Source organism: Oncorhynchus gorbuscha, linkage group LG10 (genome assembly GCF_021184085.1).
Source record: "Oncorhynchus gorbuscha isolate QuinsamMale2020 ecotype Even-year linkage group LG10, OgorEven_v1.0, whole genome shotgun sequence".
NCBI classification, from domain to species: domain Eukaryota; kingdom Metazoa; phylum Chordata; class Actinopteri; order Salmoniformes; family Salmonidae; genus Oncorhynchus; species Oncorhynchus gorbuscha.
Window position 1 is genome coordinate 54,784,551 of NC_060182.1, and position 22,291 is coordinate 54,806,841.

General features: G+C 42.6%; 2 protein-coding genes across 2 annotated transcripts in view; both read left to right on the top strand.

Moving 5' to 3' along the window:
• Positions 1–18,578, top strand: part of LOC124046906 (MAM domain-containing glycosylphosphatidylinositol anchor protein 1-like) — a 76,099-nt gene extending 57,521 nt beyond the window's left edge. The window contains exons 4-5 of the mRNA XM_046367676.1: positions 7,336–7,605; positions 18,454–18,578. Of these exons, the coding sequence (XP_046223632.1) occupies positions 7,336–7,605; positions 18,454–18,578 (395 nt within the window). The remainder of the gene's footprint in view (positions 1–7,335; positions 7,606–18,453) is intronic.
• Positions 18,579–18,754: 176 nt separating this feature from the next.
• The window catches only part of LOC124046907 (MAM domain-containing glycosylphosphatidylinositol anchor protein 1-like), a 121,807-nt gene continuing 118,270 nt past the window's right edge, over positions 18,755–22,291 (top strand). Inside the window, exon 1 of the mRNA XM_046367677.1 lies at positions 18,755–18,763. Within this exon, the coding sequence (XP_046223633.1) occupies positions 18,755–18,763 (9 nt within the window). The remainder of the gene's footprint in view (positions 18,764–22,291) is intronic.

Sequence of the window (22,291 nt, forward strand, 5' to 3'; positions counted from 1 at the left end):
TCTTAAAATAACGTGGTGATCCTACCTGACCTGAAACAGGGACATTTTACTGGGATTAAATGTCAGGAATGGAGAAAAACTGAGTTTAAATGTAATATTTGGCTAAGGTGGATGTAAACATCGGACTTCAACTGTACCTCTTGTATATTTATTTCTATAATTTAATACAGCCTGGCCACAAACAAAGCAATGCATATAAAACATCAAAACAGGTACAGATTAACTAAGAATAAAATATTAAATTCTTAATAATATTTAGCAAGAAACCTTTTCTCTCTTACTTCAGAAAGAGCTGCAAAACCTGGACACGTACGTACAAAACAGCTGGGCTTGACAATCTGGACCCTCTATTTCTGAAACTATCCGCCACCATTGTCACAACCCTTATTTACCAGCCTGTTCAACCTCTCTTTCATATCATCTGAGATCCCCAAGGATTGGAAAGCTGCCGCAGTCACTCCCCTCTTTAAAGGGGGAGACACCCTGGATCCAAACTGTTACAGACCTATATCCATCCTGCCCTGCCTATCTAAGGTCTTCGAAAGCCAAGTCAACAAACAGGTCACTGACCATCTCGAAACCCACCGTACCTTCTCCACTGTGCAATTTGGTTTCCGATCCGGTCACGGATGCACCTCAGCCACGCTCAAGGTACTAAACGATATCATAACCGCCATCGATAAAAGACAGCACTGTGCAGCCGTCTTTATCGACCTGGCCAAGGCTTTGACTCTGTCAATCACCATATTCTTATCGGCAGACTCAGTAGCCTCGGTTTTTCTAATGACTGTCTTGCCTGGTTCACCAACTACTTTGCAGACAGAGTTCAGTGTGTCAAATCGGTGGGCATGTTGTCCTTGCCTCTGGTAGTCTCTATGGGGGTACCGCAGGGTTCAATTCTCGGGCCGACTATTTTCTCTGTTTATATCAATGATATTGCTCTTGCTGCGGGTGATTCCCTGATCCACCTCTACGCAGATGACACCATTCTGTATACTTCTGGCCCTTCCTTGGACATTGTGCTATCTAACCTCTAAACAAGCTTCAATGCCATACAACACTCCTTCCGTGGCTTTCCAACTGCTCTTAAACGCTAGTAAAACCAAATGCATGCTTTTCAACCGTTCGCTGCCTGCACCCGCACGCCCGACTAGCATCACCACCCTGGATGGTTCCGACCTAGAATATGTGGACATCTATAAGTACCTAGGTGTCTGGCTAGACTGTAAACTCTCCTTCCAGACTCATATCAAACATCTCCAATCTAAAATCAAATCTAGAGTCGGCTTTCTATTCTGCGGCTTTCTATTCCGCAACAAAGCCTCCTTCACTTACGCCGCCAAACTTACCCTAGTAAAACTGACTATCCTACCGATCCTCGACTTTGGCGATGTCATCTACAAAATAGCTTCCAATACTCAGCAAACTGGATGCAGTTTATCACAGTGCCATCCGTTTTGTTACTAAAGCACCTTATACCACCCACCACTGCGACCTGTATGCTCTAGTCGGCTGGCCCTCACTACATATTTGTCACCAGACCCACTGGCTCCAGGTCATCTACAAGTCCATGCTAGGTAAAGCTCTGCCTTATCTCAGTTCACTGGTCATGATGGCAACACCCACCCGTAGCACGCGCTCCAGCAGGTGTATCTCACTGATCATCCCTCAAGCCAACACCTCATTTGGCCGCCTTTCGTTCCAGCTCTCTGCTGCCTGTGACTGGAAGGAATTGCAAAAATCATTGAATTTGGAGACTTTTATCTCCCTCACCAACTTCAAACATCTGCTATCTGAGCAGCTAACCGATCGCTGCAGCTGTACATAGTCTATCGGTAAATAGCCCATCCAATTTACCTACCTCATCCCCATACTGTTTATATTTATTTACTTTTCTGCTCTTTTGCACACCAGTATCTCTACCTGTACATGACCATCTGATCATTTATCACTCCAGTGTTAATCTGCAAAATTGTAATTTTTCGCCTACCTCCTCATGCCTTTTGCACACAATGTATATAGACAATTTTTCTGCTGTGTTATTGACTTGTTAATTGTTTACTCCGTGTGTAATTCTGTGTTGTTGTCTGTTCACACTGCTATGCTTTATCTTGGCCAGGTCGCAGTTGTAAATGAGAACTTAGCCTACCTGGTTAAATAAAATAAAGGTGAAATTAAAAATAATAAAAAACAAAACATGTGATTTGACTGTGTTGCCCATGTGCTTTTTGTGTGGCATTGTAGTTTGAATATTCACAAATTTTGAGTGAACTACTACTGGGTTTAACTTTGGTAGTGTTACATTTTTTTCCCACAAACGCTAAGTAATTTACTGTAATCTAATGGATTCAGTTTATACAGTACACAACTGTTGATTAGATAATAATTTACTGTGATAGTTAAGGGATTTTCTTACAGTGGAGCTAACCCAAAATTCAAAACAATATCCAAGCAAATAACTGCCATTAGGTTACTGTGAAATGCATAATAAACTCAACAGTGCAGCTCTTTATTGTCACAAGCTTTTGAAAATAGGGCAGTACTAACTGTATTAAAAGTGGTGATAAACCTTTGATCAACATAACCATCAGCCACTTAAACTTTACAACACTTCCGCTGAACGCCTTTGGATGTTTTTGTGTTGGTTAAAAGGGCAGTCAGGTCTGGAGAGATCCAGCGGCTATACCTGTTCCTGGTTCTAAATTTCTTGAATGGGGCATGCTTATTTAAGATGGTGAGGAAGTCATTTCTTTTAAATAACCAGGCATCCTCTACTGACGGGATGAGGTCAATGTCCTTCCAGGATATCCCAGCCAGGTCGATTAGAAAGGCCTGCTCGCTGAAGTGTTTCAGGGAACGTTTGACAGTGATGAGTGGAGGTTGTTTGACCTCTGACCCATTACGGATGTAGGCAATGAGGCAGTGATCGCTGAGATCTTGGTTGAAAACAGTAGAGGTGTATTTAGAGGGCAAGTTGGTTAGGATGATATCTATGAGGGTGCCCGTGTTTACGGCTTTGGGGTGGTAACTGGTAGGTTCATTTATAATTTGTGTGAGATTGAGGGCATCAAGCTTAGATTGTAGGATGGCTGGGGTATTAAGCATGTTCTAGTTTAGGTCACCTAGCTGCACGAGCTCTGAAGACAGATGGGGGGCAATCAGTTCACATATGTTGACCAGAGCACAGCGTGGGGCAGAGGGTGGTCTATAGCAGGTGGCAACAGTGAGAGAATTGTTTTTAGAGAGGTGGATTTTTAAAAGTAGAAGTTCAAATTGTTTGGGTATAGACCTCTGCAGGCTATCTCTGCAGTAGATCGCAACTCCGCCCCCTTTGGCCGTTCTATCTTGTCTGAAAATGTTGTAATTCGGAATTTTTGGTGGTCTTCTTAAGCCAGGATTCAGACACGGCTAGAACATCCGGGAAGGCAGAGTGGGCTAAAGCAGTGAATAAAACAAGCTTAGCGAGGAGGCTTCTAATGTTAACATGCATGAAACTAAGGCTATTAAGGCTACAGAGAGCGCCTCGGGAATAGGAGTGGAACTCGGCAGTGCAGGGCCTCTATATCACCAGAGGAACAGAGGAGGAGTAGGGTAAGGGTACCGCTAAAAGCTATGAGAATTGGTCATTTAGAATGTTCAGAGCAGAGAGTAAAAGGAGGTTTCTGGGGACGATAAAAGTATGATTTGGTACAGACAATGGTATGGTAGGATGTGAATACAGTGGAGGTAAACCTAGGTATTGATGATGAGAGAGTGATGATGAGAGAGATATTGTCTCTAGAAACATCATTGAAACCAGGAGATGGCATTGCATGTGTGGGTGGTGGCTAATAGGTTGGATAAGGTATAATGAGCAGGGCTAGCGGCTCTACAGTGAAATAATCCAATAAACACTAACCAGATCAGCAACGGACAAGGCATATTGACATTAAGGAGAGGCATGCTTAGTCGAGTGATCATAAGGTTTCAGTTAGTAGTGAGGTTGGTTGGGGTAACGGCGATTCAGACAGCTAGCCGGGCCATCGGTAGCAAGCTAGCGTAGGATGGTGTTCTGTTTTTAGCCACTTAGTGCGTTTCCATTAGTCGATTAGTGGGGTTCCGTGTGGTAGAGGGGATCAATCCAATTGGCAAAATAGATATAGTTATAGTGACCCAAGAAAAATTTTCAGAGAGACCTATTCAGATAGCAGACAGCTAACGATTAGCGGGCCGCAGAAGGCCGTTCAGGTAACGTCGCGACGGAGGAGCCAGTCGGATAACTCCCTCGTGCAGATAACGTCGTTAGTACAGTCGTGAAGGCTCGGTGGGGCTCCGCATCGGCAGTAAAACTTGTCCGGATAGGTGATTGTAACCCGGGAGTGGTTGATGGAACTCTTCAGCTGGCTAGCTCCGGAATAATTGAAGTTTGCTCCGGGACCGACGTAAGCCAATAGTCACACGGATAGCAGTTTAGCTAGCTGCGAGATCCAGGTGTAAATGTTCAGAGCTTTCGGTTGAAATCCAGGGATATGGAGAGAAAAATAGGTCCGGTTGTCACGCCTTGGTCATTGTATTTTGTGTTTTTGGTATATGTTTGGTTAGGCCAGGATGTGACATGGGTTTATATGTTGTGTTTCGTATTGGGGTTTGTATTTATTGGGATTGGTTATGATTAGGGGTGTATCTAGTTAGGCTTGGCTGCCTGAGGCAATTCTCAGTTGGAGTCAGGTGATTCTCGTTGTCTCGGATTGGGAACCGTATTTAGGTAGCCTGAGTTCGCGTTGTATTTTGTGGGTGTTTGTTCCTGTCTCTGTGTAGTAGTCACCAGATAGGCTGTAATTAGTTTCACGTTTCATTTGTTGTTTTCGTATTCAGTTATTTCATGTACCTTTTCATTCATTAAAGTCATGAGTAACCTACACGCTGCATTTCAGTCTGACTCTCTTCATTCAACAGACGAACGACGTTACACCGGTATATTCTGGTATGAGTCGCGTTGTACAAAACTGGCGATAGCTTTTCGAGCTAAAGGATAGCTGATGACCATCAACCGTGGTTAGCTAAATACTAACGTTAGCCAGTAAACTGGCTAGCTTCTGGTTAGCTCCTGGTTAGCTCCTGGTTAGCTCCTGGCTAGCTCCTGGCTAGCTTCTGGCTAGTTTCTGGTTAGATTCTGGTTAGCTTCTGGCTAGCTTCTATTGTGGATTGCATATTTGAGGTAAATAATACTATTTTTAAATTGGTGAGGCGGGTTGCAGGAGAGTGTTTTGAAGTTGAGTTTTTGAAAAAGGAAATATATAAAAGCTATGCGAAGAAAGATGTAAATATATATATACACTGGACACGACAAGACGATGACAAAGGACGTCTGACTGCTATGCCATCTTGGATTGATGGTAAAGAGCGAAAGAACATAATGGTTGTACAACCACACAAAAACAAGGTTATTGAGCGGTTCTTTGTCAGGGGTGAGGGTGATATGTCTAACAATTTTTTGTTGTTGCATATCATTGAGGGTTCTTTACTGCTGTGATGGTTTAAAAAGTGTTACTGTAAACTACAGGCTACTGGTTGCAGTGAAAGGGTTCTTTACAGCTGTGATGGTTTAAAAAGTGTTACCGTAAACTACAGGCTACTGGTTGCAGTGAAAGGGTTCTTTACAGCTGTGATGGTTTAATAAGTTTTACCGTACACTACAGGCTACTGATTGCAGTGAAAGCACGGTAAACAACAAGTTACTGATTTTTTGTATTTGTGCCAATGGTCTTGGAAGTGTACCAGTTTAAGTGGTTATGGTTATGGGTAACACTTTTTTTGGATAATCCATCTGTAGATGCTCTACAGACTATCAGTGACATTTACCAGCCCTAAACCTTATTCTAACTGTAACTTTATCAAGCAGTTGCTTATCAACAGATAGTTTGTTAACAATATGTCCATCTGTAGAGCATCTACAGATGGACTATCCGGACTATCCAAATTAAGTGTGTTCTATTATGTTGCAAAGGTTGAGCACCTTTCATCACATTTCACAGTAACTTAATAGCAGTTAGTTGCCTGTGAATTTTGCATTACCTAACTGGCACCCAAGTGTAAGTTTTTGTAAATATCACAGCTCCTCATCTCGGGATGGGCCACACTTTTTATGTGGACAATTGGTACAGCAGTCCCACACTCTTCCAGCATCTGCTCTCCAACAGCACAGGGGGCCGGGGCACAGTCAAGGCACAAAATTCCATGTTGAACTGCATCTTCGACGATTAATGTCCCTTTGGAGTTGCCCTGTCTTTTTTTCCTCCTTTGTCTGCTCTTGAGTGTTTTGTTTCACTCTTCCCGGCCTTGCCTTCTGTATTTCCAATGTGTTGAGCTGCTATTGATCTCTGACAGGCCGTTCTGATGTTTTTTGCCCTCTCTATGTTCTCTGCATACTGTATTTAAGGTCATTCTACAGTTGTTCCATAAAGGACAGTTATGAAATTAGAAAAACTTGACTTTTTAATTGTTTTGGTGGCTTATGACTTGACGGCGGTCACAATTCCTGCCATGGAATTCATTTGCAATAGATGCAGCTATTCAAGTACTATGTAACAAATGTTAATATAATGTTATTACTAGTTTTACTACAAAGTTATGAGAAACTTAATGTAAAGTATTTCCGACTAATGCTGTATGGGGTGTATAGGTAGCAAGACCAAATGGACATCCTTTCAAAATGAATAATGTCTGTTTAAGGGAGTGGATCTGGATCAACATAAATGAGAGGTAAAGGGAACATTTAATAGAGCTTGCTTTACAAATCAATACAAATGTATCCAACAGGTCAACTGTATGTTTTTAACCCTTTCAAATACCACATGTTGCTATTTAGTTATCAAATGATACAGTGAGTGCACTGCCATAATCTTACTCTTAGAAAATGATATTGATTTAGCTCATATCTTATTAGTGAAGAGTATTTTGAAGCTGCTTTAGATTACTTGTTCTGTGCACTTTGTCAGTGTCTAGTTGTTTGGGGACTCCAAGAGAGGGATGCTTGTAAATCCAGCCTTTAATGAATGTGGTTGAAGACAGACACAGAGCGAAAGATATAAGCTACATTTAATGTCTACACAGCTCTGAGTTTACAGTGTGTGTGTGTGTGTGTGTGTGTGTGTGTGTGTGTGTGTGTGTGTGTGTGTGTGCGGATGCGTATGGAATGCGTACATGGATCTGTGAGCCATCACTGTCTCCACTCCCACTCTTCCTGAGTTCCCAATGCTTTCTGTCTAACAACAATGTAGAAAATTCCCTGAATACATATTTAAACAATGACAAATTCACACCTTCGCCACTCTTCTCCCCCTCCTCTTCCCTCAGCTCCCCCTGCTCTACGGCTTTCTGTCAACGAATCCTTGGTGGTAGACCCCGGGAAGGACGTGACCCTGTCATGCGAGGTGACCGCAGGATTGCCTAAACCCACAGTCACCTGGTCGCGCTACCTCAACCCGTTGCCGAGAAACTCGTTGGTAAGAGACGGGACTCTGGAGTTGCGCTCGGTGACGCCCGCCGACTCAGGCTTCTACAACTGCACTGCAGTCAACAATGTGGGGAACCCAGCCAAGAGGAACGTCAACCTCCTCGTCCGAAGTCAGTGTGTGTTTATGTTTGACTGTTTGGGCATGTCTAGAGCATTTGAGTTTGCACTGATACACAGTAGTGCATGTGTGTGTTTGACTGTTTGCAGTGATATACAGTTGGATCTGAAATTATTGGCACCCTTGATAAAGTTGAGCAAAAAAGACAACACAAAAACTGAGCTACAGTATAGTGTATGCTAAAATGATGGGGAAATTATATTATTTTATACTAATACAATTGCTCAGAGAAAGAGATTTTGTAAACAAGTAATATTTTTCTCAAAAAGAAAGAAATAAATTATTGTCTCCTCTGTTTTCAATACCATTCAATACCTCGGGAGGATAATGGCACTGAGCCTTTTCTAAAAACCCTTCCTCCATACAGCATCTTGGCAGATCCTTGATATCCTTGGACTGCCCTCTTCAATTTAAAGCAGAGGTTTTCAATGGGGTTCAAAAAACTCAAGGCCATTGCAACATTTTGATTTTGTGGTCAATTAACCATTTCTTTGTGGATTGTGTGTGTGATCGGGGTTATTGTCTTGCTGAAAGATCCACTTGTGAAGTGTTTGGCTAAAATGTCCTTGGAATGGATAAAGTTCAGTGTGCCATTGACCTTAAGTGCCCCAGGACCAGTGGAAGCAAAATAGGCCCATAACATCAAAGATCAACCACCATCTTTGAGGTTATTTTTTCTCATGCATCATTATTTCAACACCAAGAACTCTATTTTCATGTCATTTGACTATGGTGCTTTAAGCAAACTTTACATTTGTTGGATGACATGAAAATAGAGCTCTTTGGCCACACACCAGTGGAGGGTTTGGCATCAAAATAAGAATGCATAAGCAGAAAAATAACCCCATACCTACTGTAAAATAAGGTGGTGGATATTTTGTTTTGTGGCTATCTTGCCAGGTCCACAGCACAGAACAGTTGCCCCAGGATTTAAGCTTGTTTAGGTGGGGTTTTGAGAAGGTCAATCAGGCTTTCTTGTGTCTCCTTCAGCAGTTGTATCTTCCTATATTTACCAATGACCAAATTAAGTGTTCAAAGAAAAGAACCCCATCCCTACAATCAATTAGAGTGGAGGTTAGAAAATGCTGTGGGATTTCTTTGCTGCCTCTGGTACTACTGCGGGCCTTGAATGTGTGCAAGACATCATGAAATCAAAAGATTGCACTCCAAAACACAATGTTCAACCCAGAGTCCAAAAACTGTGTGAGTCTTCCAGCATGACAACAACCCCAAACACACATAAAAGAGTGGCCGGTGAAGAGTCCAGATGTTTTATTTTTTATTCAAGAGCACACAAAGAGCATGTACAATACATACAAAACATAACGCTTCAGTCTTTTCACAAGTGCATAATGAGATTCATATGTTGAGTACATTTTTGTCTGTATAGAACAGTCTGAATAAGAATACAATATGGATAAAGCCACATCAGAAAAAACAAAAATCCAGAAATTACAAAATGAAACCAGTACAATGTCAGGAACTCTGACCAGACATCTTCTTACCTATGCTGTCTTTGTTGCAAGATTGATGTAATTCTCTCCATGTCAGCAAGTTCCCTGCATAGACCTAACCACATTTCAATCTAGTACACACTTAACTGTACTGGGAAAATGGGGATCCGATGACGGGCTTTCAGTTGGTGGTGGGGAGGTGGAAGGTCGTTGGAAAACTTGTTGCAAAACAGTAAGTGGGAGACACAAGGTTTGAGTTAACATAAATACTCCACTAGCTTCATGCCCATTGGTTGAAAGAAAGGAAAGTGATTATTGCATGTGAGCCCATAGGTTAATCATTAATAATGGTGTAATTGCCTTAGTGTGCCACGCTCATAGGCCAAATTTAATAGGTGAATGACATTCCACACGCTTGCTTATAATAGGAGAGAGGTGATGCTAAGCTGATGAGGTACCATTATGACACTACCCTATAAATATCTGCTATGCTGATGAGGTATCATTATAACCCCTATCATATAAATACCTGCTATGCTGATGAGTGAGATAGGTAGCGATGTGAATAACTCTACCTACATGTACATATTACCTCAATTACCTCGACACCGGTGCCTCCGCACATTGACATTGACTCTGTACCAGTACCCCCTGTACAGTCGTGGGCAAAAGTTTTGAGAATTACACAAATATTAATTTCCACTAAGTTTGCTTCTTCAGTGTCTTTAGATATTTTTGTCAGATGTTAGTATGGAATACTGAAGTATAATTACAAGCATTTCATAAGTGTCAAAGGCTTTTATTGACAAATACATGAAATTGATGCAAAGCGTCAATATTTGTAGTGTTGACCCTTCTTTTTCAAGACCTCTGCAATCTGCCCTGGCATACTGTCAATTAACTTCTGGGCCTGATGGCAGCCAATTCTTGCATAATAAATGCTTGGAGTTTGTCAGAATTTGTTGGTTTTTGTTTGTTCACCCACCTCTTGAGGATTGACCACAAATTCACAATGGGATTAAGGTCTGGGGATATCCTGGCCATGGACACAATATCGGTGTTTTGTTCCCCGAGCCACATAGTTATCACTTTTGTCTTATGGCAAGGTGCTCCATCATGCTGGAAAAGGCATTGTTCGTCACCAAACTGTTGCTCTCGGAGGATGTGTTGGTACCATTCTTTATTCATGGCTGCGTTCTTAGGCAAAATTGTGAGTGAGCCCACCCCCTTGGCTGAGAAGCAACCCCACATATGAATGGTCTCAGGATGCTTTACTGCTGGCATGACACAGGACTGATGGTAGTGCTCACCTTGTCTTCTCTTTACAAGATTTTTTCCGGATGCCCCAAACAATCGGAAAGGGGATTGATCAGAGAAAATGACTTTATCCCAGTCCTCAGCAGTCCAATCCCAGTACCTTTTGCAGAATATCAGTCTGTCCCTGATGTTTTTCCTGGAGAGAAGTGGCTTCTTTGCTGCCCTTCTTGACACCGGGCCATCCTCCAAAAGTCTTTGCCTCACTGTGCGTGCAGATGCACTTACACCTGCCTGCTGCCATTCCTGAGCAAGCTCTGTACTGGTGGTGCCACGATCCCGCAGCTGAATCAACTTTAGAAGACAGTCCTGGCGCTTGCTGGACTTTCTTGGGCGCCCTGAAGCCTTCTTCGCAACAATTTAACCGCACTCCTTGAAGTTCTTGATGATCCGATAAATCATACTGGCAGCAATATCCTTGTCTGTGAAGCCCTTTTTGTGCAAAGCAATGATGACGGCACTTGTTTCCTTGCAGGTACCCATGATTGTCAGAGGAAGAACAATGATTCCAAGCACCACCCTCCTTTTGAACTTCCAGTATGTTTTTCGAACTCAATCAGCATGACAGAATGATCTTCAGTCTTGTCCTCATCAACACTCACACCTGTGTTAACGAGAGAATCACTGACATGATGTCAGCTGGTCCTTTTCTGGCAGGGCTGAAATGCAGTGGAAATGTTATGGGGGGATTCAGTTAATTTGCATGGCAAAGAGGGACTTTGCAATTCATTGCAATTCATCTGATCACTCTTTATATCATTCTGGAGTATATGCAAATTGCCATCATACAAACTGAGGCAGCAGACTTTGTGAAAATTTATTTTTGTGTCATTCTCAAAAATTTTGGCCACGACTGTATATAGCCCCGCTATTGTTATTTACTGCAGATCTTTAATTATTTGTCATTCTTATCTCTTACTCTTTGTTGTATTTTTTAAAACTGCATTGTTGATTAAAGGCTTGTAAGTAAGGTTGTAAGGTTGGTAATTGGCACGTGACAAATATAATTTGATTTGACTTGAATTATACGACTTTACTTGATGAATGAAAAGTGACGATCCATTCAGACCACTATTTATCTGGTCAATATGTCAGTGTATTGTGTCTGTTTGTAACAGTGTGTTATATGTGATAATGTGAACATATTATAAATTGTATTTTAATGTTTAATGATTCTTGGAAGATTAGTCCAAATGACGACTAAAAGAGATCCAAATCAAATCAGACCAGCCTTACTGATTGAACTTTTGTAAACTACATATCTTTTGAGGATGTATATTCATTGTTCCAGCATTTTTAAGATGATCTTTTAGCCAAAGCAAAGAAATGTGTATCAGTTTAAGTGGATAGGAGTGGAGTGTATGCACAGGAACAATACCTAGAAGGAGATGAAATGTGTCTGGGTGAATATCAATGCATGTGATATCCTGTATACCCTCTAGTGACACCCCATCCCGTGAGCGGGACCGTTGTCATCATCTGACACTAATTAGCATAACGCAACGGACATAAATATTACTAGAAAATATTCCTATTCATGAAAATCTCAAGTGAAATATATTGAGACACAGCTTAGCCTTTTGTTAATCACCCTGTCATCTCAGATTTTCAAAATATGCTTTACAGCCAAAGCTAGACAAGCATTTGGGTAAGTTTATCGATAGCCTAGCATAGCATTTGTCCAGCTAGCAGCAGGTAACTTGGTCACAGAAATCAGAAAAGCAATCAAATTAAATCGCTTACCTTTGATGAGCTTCGGATGTTTTCTCTCACGAGACTCCCAGTTAGATAGCAAATGTTCCTTTTTTCCCTAAATATTATTTTTGTAGTCGAAATAGGTCCGTTTGTTCTTCACGTTTGGCTGAGAAATCACCCGGAAATTGCAGTCACGAAAACTGCGAAAAATATTGCAAATGAGTTCCATAATATCGACAGAAACTTGGCAAACGTTGTTTATAATCAATCCTCAAGGTGTTTTTCAAATATATATTCGATAATATATCCATCGGGACAATTTGTTTTTCAGTAGGACCGATTGGAGTAATGGCTACCTCTGTATTTTACACAATAATCTCTCTGGGAGCATCAGGTGACCACTTGCGCAATGTAGCCGCCTACGGGTATTCTTCAACATAAATGTGTAAAACTACGTCACAATGCTGTAGACATCTTCGGGAATATGGAGAAAGAGTAATCTGGTTGATAGCCCATTCACTGCTCAATAGGGACACATTGGAACGCAGCGCTTTCAAAACATGAGGCACTTCCGGACTGGATTTTTCTCAGGCTTTCGCCTGCAACATCAGTTCTGTTATACTCACAGACAATATTTTTACAGTTATGGAAACTGTAGAGTGTTGTCTATCCTAAGCTGTTATTTATATGCATATTCTAGCATCTTGTCCTGACAAAATATCCCATTTATTACGGGAACATTTTTTCCCAAAAATGAAAATACTGCCCCCTCGTCACAAAAGGATAACATGCAGAATTTCTAAACCAAATTACTTGGTTTTGCCTAAATATATGTGTTAAAGTACCTATTGATCAACACTTCGTCCAACAGATAGCAGATATTTCTTTGTTCATTTTATTAATTTTATCAGGGACTCATAAAAAATGATTTTGTACTTTGAATTGAAATGCCCTTGTTTGGTTATGTAGTGGATTTATATAGTGTTTTCCATACACTCCCCCAACTCTCCTCTGATATCTGCACATGTATTTCAACTTACCATAAATTTCTACGATTCTCGGGCTCTTGACCAATTCTGCTGTTTTGTGTTATTTTTGAGCTGATCTTAACTTGTTTCTTCTATTGTTTCATATGTCCGAAAATAGCTTCTGGACATTATTAAAACAGATATCACTAACCTCAATTTGGATGATGATTTCTATTTCAATGAACTGCGGTGCAGGACATACTGCTCACCCCAGACCAGGCCCTAATCCCTGACACTCGGAAGAGAAAGAGATGGCAATATAGAGGCCGACGTGCGGGTACCATGATGAAACTACGGCGGCGATGAAATACAACACCTCTACCATCTGTTCTATTGGTGAATGTACAATCACTGGAGAACAAACTGGATAAGCTTCGTTTGAGACTTTCCTATAAACGGGAACTGAAGAACTGGAATACCCTATGTTTCTCTGAAAATTGGCTGAACAAGGACATGGATAATATTCTAGCTGTTTTTGTATATGCATCCGCAGGACAGAACGGCAGTGTCGGGTACAGTGCCTTGCAAAAGTATTCATCCACTTTGGAATTTTTCCCCCTTTTTCCTCCAAACATAACGATGGTCATTATGGTCAAACAGTTCTATTTTTGTTTCATCACACCAGAGGATATTTCTCCAAAAAGTACGATCTTTGCCCCATTTGCAGTTGCAAACCGTAGTCTGGCGTTTTTATGGCGGTTTTGGAGCAGTGGCTTCTTCCTTGCTGTTGTCAAAGTGTGTTCATCTCTCGGAGACAGAATGAGTCTCCTTCCTGAGCTGAATGACGGCTGCGTGGTCCCATGGTGTTCATACTTGCATACTATTGTTTGTACAGATGGACGTAGTTCTTTCAGGCGTTTGGAAATTGCTCCCAAGGGTGAACCAGACTTGTGGAGGCTTACAATGTTTTTTCTGAGGTCTTGGCTGATTTCTTTTGATTTTCCCATGATGTCAAGCAAGAGGCACTGAGCTTGAAGGTCGGCCTTGAAATACATACACAGATACACCTCGAATATACTCAAATTATGTCAATTAGCCTATCAGAAGCTTCTGGGGCCATGACAACATTTTCTGGAATTTTCCAAGCTGTTAAAAGGCACAGTCAATAATGTAACGTAAACTTCCTAAACGACTTGTCCAAACTATAGTTTTAAAAATAACATTGTGGAGTGTTTGAAAAAGTAGTTTTAATGTGTCACAACAGTAATCATACAGTACCAGTCAAACATTTGGACACACCTACTCATTCCAGGGTTTATCTTTAGTTTTACTATTTTCTAATAATAATATTGATGACATCAAAACTATGAAATAGCACATATGGAATCATGTAGTAGCCAAAAAAGTGTCAAACAGATTTTATTTTACATTTGAGATTCTTCAAAGAAGCCACCCTTTGTCTTGATGACAGCTTTGCACACTCTTGGCATTCTCTCAACCAGCTTCATGAGGTGGTCACCTGGAATACATTTGATTTAACAGGCGTGCCTTGTTAAAAGTTAAATTGTGGACTTTCTTTCTTTCTTAATGTGTTTCAGACAATCAGTTGTGTTGTGACAAGGTTGGTGTGGTATACAGAAGATAGCCCTATTTGGTAAAAGACCAAGTCCATATTATGCAGAACAGCTCAAGTAAACAAAGAGAAATGACAGTTCATCATTACTTTAAGGCATGAAGGTCGGTCAATACGGAACATTTCAATAACTTTAAGTCCAGTCGCAAAAACCATCATGCGCTATGACGAAACTGGCTCTCATGAGGACCGCCACAGGAAGGGAAGACCCAGAGTTACCTCTGCTGCAGAGGATAACTTCATTAGAGTTACCAGCCTCAGAAATTGCTGCCCAAATAAATGCTTCACAGAGTTCAAGTAACAGACACATCTCAACATCAACTGTTCAGAGGAGACTGCGTGAATCACTTCAAAACCACTTCAAAAGGACACTAATAGGAAGAAGAGACTTGCTTGGGCCAAGAAACACAAGCAATGGACATTAAACCGGTGGAGTAGGTGAACTTATGATCTCTGCATGTGTGGTTCCCAACGTGAAGCATGGAGGAGGAGGTGTGATGGTGTGGGGGTGCTTTTCTTGTGACACTGTGATTTATTTAGATATCAAGACACAATTAACCAGCATGTCTATCACAGCATTCAACAACGATATGCCATCCCATCTGGTTTACGCTTAGTGGGACTATCATTTGTTTTTCAACAGGGCAGTGACCCAAAACACACATTCAGGCTGTGTAATGTCTATTTGACCAAGAAGGTGAGTGATGGAGTGCTGAATCAGATGACCTGGCCTCCACAATCTCCTGACCTCAACCCAATTGAGATGGTTCGGGATGATTTGGATTTTAGAGTAAAGGAAAAGCAGCCAATAAGTGCTCACCAAATGTGGGAACTCCTTCGAAATGGAAAAGCATTCCTCATGAAGCTGGTTGAGAGAATGCCAAGAGTGATCAAAGCTGTCATCAAGGCACAGGGTGCCTACTTTGAAATCACAAATTTTGCTTAGGGGAGAAATCAGGTTATATGCGCTGTTGAAACTAACACAACTAAAAAAACACATGGAAACTGTAAATATTGTTAACTTCACTCATTAGAGGACAACCTGCTGAGAAAACCATTTACATTTTGGAGTGATTCATTTTGATTTTAGGGTCGACAAAAGAGAAAAAGAAAAGCAACACTTATTTGTCAAACACTCATTGTTACATCATGTTGAAATCAATTGATTGAGAGGGGGTGGGTTGCACTTCCAGCTCAAACTAACCTTACAAAAAAACACACACAGAATCTGTGAATAATATGTATATCACTGGTTAGAGGACAACTTGTAGAAGAAAGCCAGCTACATTTTGGATTGTTGCATATTGTTTCAATTGGGCAGCCAACGCAGAAAGGTCAACACAACACTATTTTGTTAATCACTCATATCGATATCAATTTGAAGACAGCAATGATTTGTCCGCTGGGCGCTGTTCTCAGATAATCACATGGTATGCTTTCACCATAAAGCCTTTTTGAAATCTGACACATTGGCTGGATTAACAACAAGATAAGCTTTATTTTGATGTATTGCTCTTTTGATTTTATGAAAATTAAATATTTATAGTAATTAAATTTGAATTTGGCGCTCTTCAATTTCACCAGATGTTGTTGCATCCCACTGTTCCATAAGAAGATTTTAAAAAAGGAGCAGACAAAGTGTGTTCCGGGATGTATGTTTTTGTCTTGCACATATGTGTACGTGTGTGTGTTTTCCCCTTCCCTGTTAATGGGAGTCACACGAGCCCAGGTGACGAGATAGCATGCAGACGAGTGCTTCGTAAGCGCCTCGCTAATGTATAAAGTGCAACATATGGTCTCCATCTACTTGAGCGCGGAGAGCTAGCCATATGACGGTGACGTTAAGTCTCCCGTCATCACCAACCCACTTGCCAAGCTAGTTTGCATGCTTGGCAAGGCATGGAGTTGCAATGTTTTTATTTTTCCTCTCCTGCACTCTCGCTGGTACTAGAGATGTTACATCAAAGCAGCTAACTTCAAAGCAGTGTGATGATGTGTGTAGTATCACTTTATCAGAAGCACGTCATCAATGAAGTCCGAAGCTTTGTTTTGATCACCTGCTTTTTCAAACTGTGTGTTGCAAAATGTGAGATCCCACTTATTTCGCCGTGGCCTTTTCTGATTTCCTACTGCTTTCAAACACGGACCTCTACTGCACGTGTATTTACAAATATAGTTAGGATTCTGTACAAAATTAATCACCTGACTGGTATGCAACATTCAGCGATGTAAGGTTATGAGGTGGAATACTGTTGAAGGCAAACTATTTTTTAAATTTAGTATAGTATAAGCTTCTGTCTTAAGCATCCTAAATATTGCCATATATTCAGTTTCTTTTAAATAGTCAACTTGAAGGCAAAAAAGAGAAGCATGATGTAAGATCCAAACCTGGTATTCTATCTGATTATAAGCTACTAAAGCCAATGACTTTACCGCGGCTCCACAGTGTTTAAATGAAAATGGAGAAAAAATACTTATATCTGTCAATCACACACTGCTATTTATTGCTGACCAGCAGATGTATTCAATATGCGTTGTAAACAGATAATGAAACTCTGGTTAATGAACTGTTTTTCGGAAACAATTTGGTGAAATCGTCGAAGCCTTCTGAAAGCCTTGGTTTCCCACCCCTAGGTGGTACCCTATTAGGTCCTCCTTTGTACCTTTAGTTTCATGTACAGTTCATACCTCAGATAGTACCTTTCTTACATATAGTCCACAGGTACAAAATGTGCTTTTAGAAAATGTACATTATGTCTTCATAGGGTTCCACCACAGTGACAAAGCCATATTTTCCTATAGTAGAGGACAAAAATAAGCCTCTCCCATAGACCACTTTAAAAGTGATGTGTAATTCCTATTGGAATCCAGCAATAGTTAGCATTTTTGAGAATGACTACCAGGAACATTGTGAGGTGACTGCCTAAGCCATTTAAACTGGAACAACCATTTCAGTTATGGGTGCACAAAAAAATCCAATTTACTGATTGGATAGTTGAGAAATGTATGTTATTTATCTTTGTGTAGCATTATGCAAAAACACAGATATAAAACAACTATTTTGAAATTGAGCATGATTGTGGTACACTTTTGGCTTTTAAGGGTACCACCTCAGTGACAAAGCCATTAGTTCCATTTATTTGGCAGAAATGTACCTTCACATGTACCCCTTTTTTGAGAGTGAGAGTGTGATGACTGTACCTTTTTTAATTGAAAATATTGGCTACATAAATGTACCATGATACTCTTTATCCACACATTTTACTAAAAGGTACTGCACAGTACCTGAGGGTTCATTATGTGTATTTTGATATTTTCGATGGGACAGTCATTGTCGTTAGGGTGGATCTCTCTCATTTTCTCATTGTTTATTCTCTTTTTAATTTCCCTCTATTCTTCTCCCTCCCACCCTCCCTGCTCACACCTACCTGCCCTGCTTGTTCCCTCCCTCATTCTTACTTCATCACTTTCCCTCTACCTTTTCCTCTTCTTTCATCCTCTTCCCATCCTCTCTTTCTTATGCTCTCTCCTTCCTCCTTATTTCTTTCTCTCTTATACTTTCCACCTTCTCCCACCCCATTTTTCCTTACCCATCTCTCCCTTTCTCCTTCCTTACCCCTCTTTCCCTCCTCTTGCCTTCCTTTCCTCCTCTTCCCTTCCTTACACACCCTACTCTCCTTCCTCCTTCAACCAACTCCTTCCCTCCCTACACCCCTCCTCCTTCTCTCCCCCTCCTCACCCCCTTCTATTCCCCTTCCCTCCATCTCTCACTTCAGGTATGGGTAACCTTACCTTCCAGATCACACCCGACTCCAACAAGGACAGTGAGAGCATCCAGATGGGCCGTGACCTCAAGCTTTCCTGCCACGTGGATGCGGAGCCCCAGGACAAGGTCAACTGAATAATAATAATAATAATAATAGGGTATGACCTCTTTATAATGTCTTATAATGGTCTCATAATGATGCAGACTAAATAAGTTGAGAGAATTGAGAGGGATGAACATTTTATGTAAAGAGACATATGCCTTGTTAAAATACGTTATAAAAGGCTATTACATGCTTATAACAAGTTACAATGAATTCAGTAAAGTACAGTACCAGTCAAAAGTTTGGACACCTACTCATTCAAAGGTTTTTCTTTATTTTTACTATTTTCTACATTGTAGAATAATAGTGAAGACATCAACACTGTGAAATGACACATATGGAATCAAGTAGTAACAAAAAAAGTGTAAAACATATTTTAGATTTTAGATTCTTTAAAGTAGCCACCCTTTACCTTGATGACATCTTTGCGCACTCTTCTGCATTCTCTCAACCAGCTGCACCTTAAATACTTTTTCAACAGTCTTGAAAGGGTTTCTGTAACGATATTCGTCTGTTGTTTGAAGTAAGTCAGACCGAAATGCAGCGTGTAGGTTACTCATGACTTTTAATGAAGCTAATACGGTACATGAAATAACGGAAGAAGAAAACAACAAACGAAAGAAACTAATATCTGGTGACTAACACTAAGACAGGTACAATCACCCACGAAATACAACGCGCACTCAAGCTACCTAAATACGGTTCCCAATCCGAGACAACTAGAATCAGCTGACTCCAATTAGGAATCGCCTCAGGCAGCCAAGCCTAACTAGACACACCCCTAATAATACACACTTCCAATTAATACAAACCCAATACGAAATAACAACATATAAACCCATGTCACACCCTGGCCTACCCAAACATATAACAAAAACACAAGATACAATGACCAAGGCGTGACAGAACCCCCCCCCTAAGGTGCGGACTCCGGGACGCACCTCAAGAGAATAGGGAGGGTCCGGGTGGGCGTCTGTCCAAGGTGGCGGTTCTGGCTCGGGATGTGGACCCCACTCCATAAATGTCCTAGTTCCTCCCCTACGCGTCCTAGGATAATCCACCTTCTCCGCCGACCATGGCCTAATAGTCCTCACCCTGATCCCCACATAACTGAGGGGCAGCTCGGGACCGAGGGGCAGCTCGGGACCGAGGGGCAGCTCGGGACAGAGGGGCAACTCGGGACAGAGGGGCAACTCGGGACAGAGGGGCAACTCGGGACAGAGGGGCAACTCGGGACAGAGGGGCAACTCGGGACAGAGGGGCAACTCGGGACAGAGGGGCAACTCGGGACAGAGGGGCAACTCGGGATAGAGGGGCAACTCGGGACAGCGGGGCAGCCCGGGACAGAGGGGCAGCCCGGGACCGAAGCAGCCCGGTAATGAGGGGAAGCCCGGTACTGAGGGGAAGCCCGGTACTGAGGGGAAACCCGGTACTGAGGGGAAGCCCGGTACTGAGGGGAAGCCCGGTACTGAGAGGAAGCTCGGTACTGAAAGGGAGCCCAGTACAAAGAGGGAGCCCAGTACAGAGAGGAAGCTCAGTACTGAGAGGAAGCTCAGGCAGGTAGTAGGCTCCGGTAAATCCTGGCTGGCTGGTGGACCTGGATGATTAAGGTTGTCTGGCCGATCTAGAAGATCTTGGCAGACTGGCACTTCTGGCGGATCCTGGCAGACTGGCACTTCTGGTGGATCCTGGCAGACTGGTGACACTGGGCCGACAGGAGACTCCGGCAGCACAGGAGAGGAGAAAGGCTCTGGCTGAGCTGAACAGGCTGGAGACTCCGATAGCACAGGAGGGGAGAAAAGCACTGGCTGTGCTGAACAGGCGATGCGCACTGGACGCGCTGGGCCGACTGGTAACACTGGTGGCGCTGGACAGACAGGAGACTCCGGCAGCGCAGGAGAGGAGAAAGGCTCTGGCTGAGCTGAACAGGCGAGGCGCACTGGAGGCCTGGTGCGTGGTGCTGGAACTGGTGGTACTGGCGCGAGGACACGCACAGGAAGCCTGGTGCGGGGAGCTGCTACCGGAGGACTGGTGTGTAGAGGTGGCTCTGGATAGACCGGACCGTGCAGGCGCACTGGAGCTCTTGAGCACCGAGCCTGCCCAAGCTTACCTGGCTCGATGCCCACTCTAGCCCGGCCAATAGGAAGGGCTGGTATAAGTCGCAGCTGGCTCTGCACCCGCACTGGAAACACCGTGCGCTCCATAGCATAACACGGTGCCTGCCCGGTCTCTCTAGCCCAACGGTGAGCACAGGGAGTATGCGCAGGTTTCCTACCTGGCATAACTATTCTGCCTTTTAGCCCCCCCCAATACATTTTTTGGGGTGACTTTCCGGTTTCCAACCGCGTCGCAGTGCTGCCTCCTCATACTCACGCCTCTCCGCTGTAGCTACTTCTATTTCCTCCTTGGGACGGCGATATTCTCCCGGCTGCGCTCAGGGTCCTTTTCTGTCTAATATCATCTCCCAAGACCAGAAGTCCTCATATTGCTGCTCCTCACAATTAACAGGGAGAGTAGGCTCAGGTCTGACTCCTGACTCTGCCACTCTCTCTCTGCGCTTTCCCCCGTTACCTACGTTTTTCGCTCTGTATAGCCGTGCTCTCCTTTTCGATTCCATCCGTGTATAGCCCTCCTTGCATTGCTGTAGGGAATCCCAGGCGGGCTCTTGCACTCGCTCTGGGTCGGCTGCCCACCTGTCGATTTATTCCCACGTCGTATAATCCCTGCTTCTGCCGTCCATATCGTCCTCCTTTAGCTCCTGCCAGTTCACACGCTGCTCGGTCTGTGAATCGTGGTGGGTGATTCTGTAACGATATTCGTCTGTTGTTTGAAGTAAGTCAGACCGAAATGCAGCGTGTAGGTTACTCATGACTTTTAATGAAGCTAATACGGTACATGAAATAACGGAAGAAGAACACAACAAACGAAAGAAACTAATACAGCCTATCTGGTGACTAACACTAAGACAGGTACAATCACCCACGAAATACAACGCGCACTCAAGCTACCTAAATACGGTTCCCAATCCGAGACAACTAGAATCAGCTGACTCCAATTAGGAATCGCCTCAGGCAGCCAAGCCTAACTAGACACACCCCTAATAATACACACTTCCAATTAATACAAACCCAATATGAAATAACAACATATAAACCCATGTCACACCCTGGCCTACCCAAACATATAACAAAAACACAAGATACAATGACCAAGGCGTGACAGTTTCCACATATGCGGAGCACTTGTTGGCTGCTTTTCCTTTACTCTGTGGTCCAACTCATCCCAAACCATCTCAATTGGGTTTAGGTCGGGTGATTGTGAAGACCAGGTCATCTGATGCAGCACCTCATCACTCGCCTTCTTGGTCAAATAGCCCTTACACGGCCTGGAGGGGTGTTGGGTAATTGACCTTTTGAAAAACAAATGATAGTCTACCAAGTGCAAACCAGATAGGATGGCGTATCACTGCAGAATGCTTGTGTTTCTCGGCCCAAGCAAGTCTCTTCTTATTATTGGTGTCCTTTAGTAGTGGTTTCCTTGCAGCAATTCAACAGTTGATGTTGAGATGTGTCTGTTCCTTGAACTTTGAAGCATTTATTTGGGCTGCAATTTCTGAGGCTGGTAACTCTAATGGGTGTATCTTCTGCAGAAGAGGTAACCCTGAGTCTTCCATTCATGTGGCAGTCCTCATGAGAGCCAGTTTCATCATAGCGCTTGATGGTTTTTGCTACTGCATTTGAAGAAA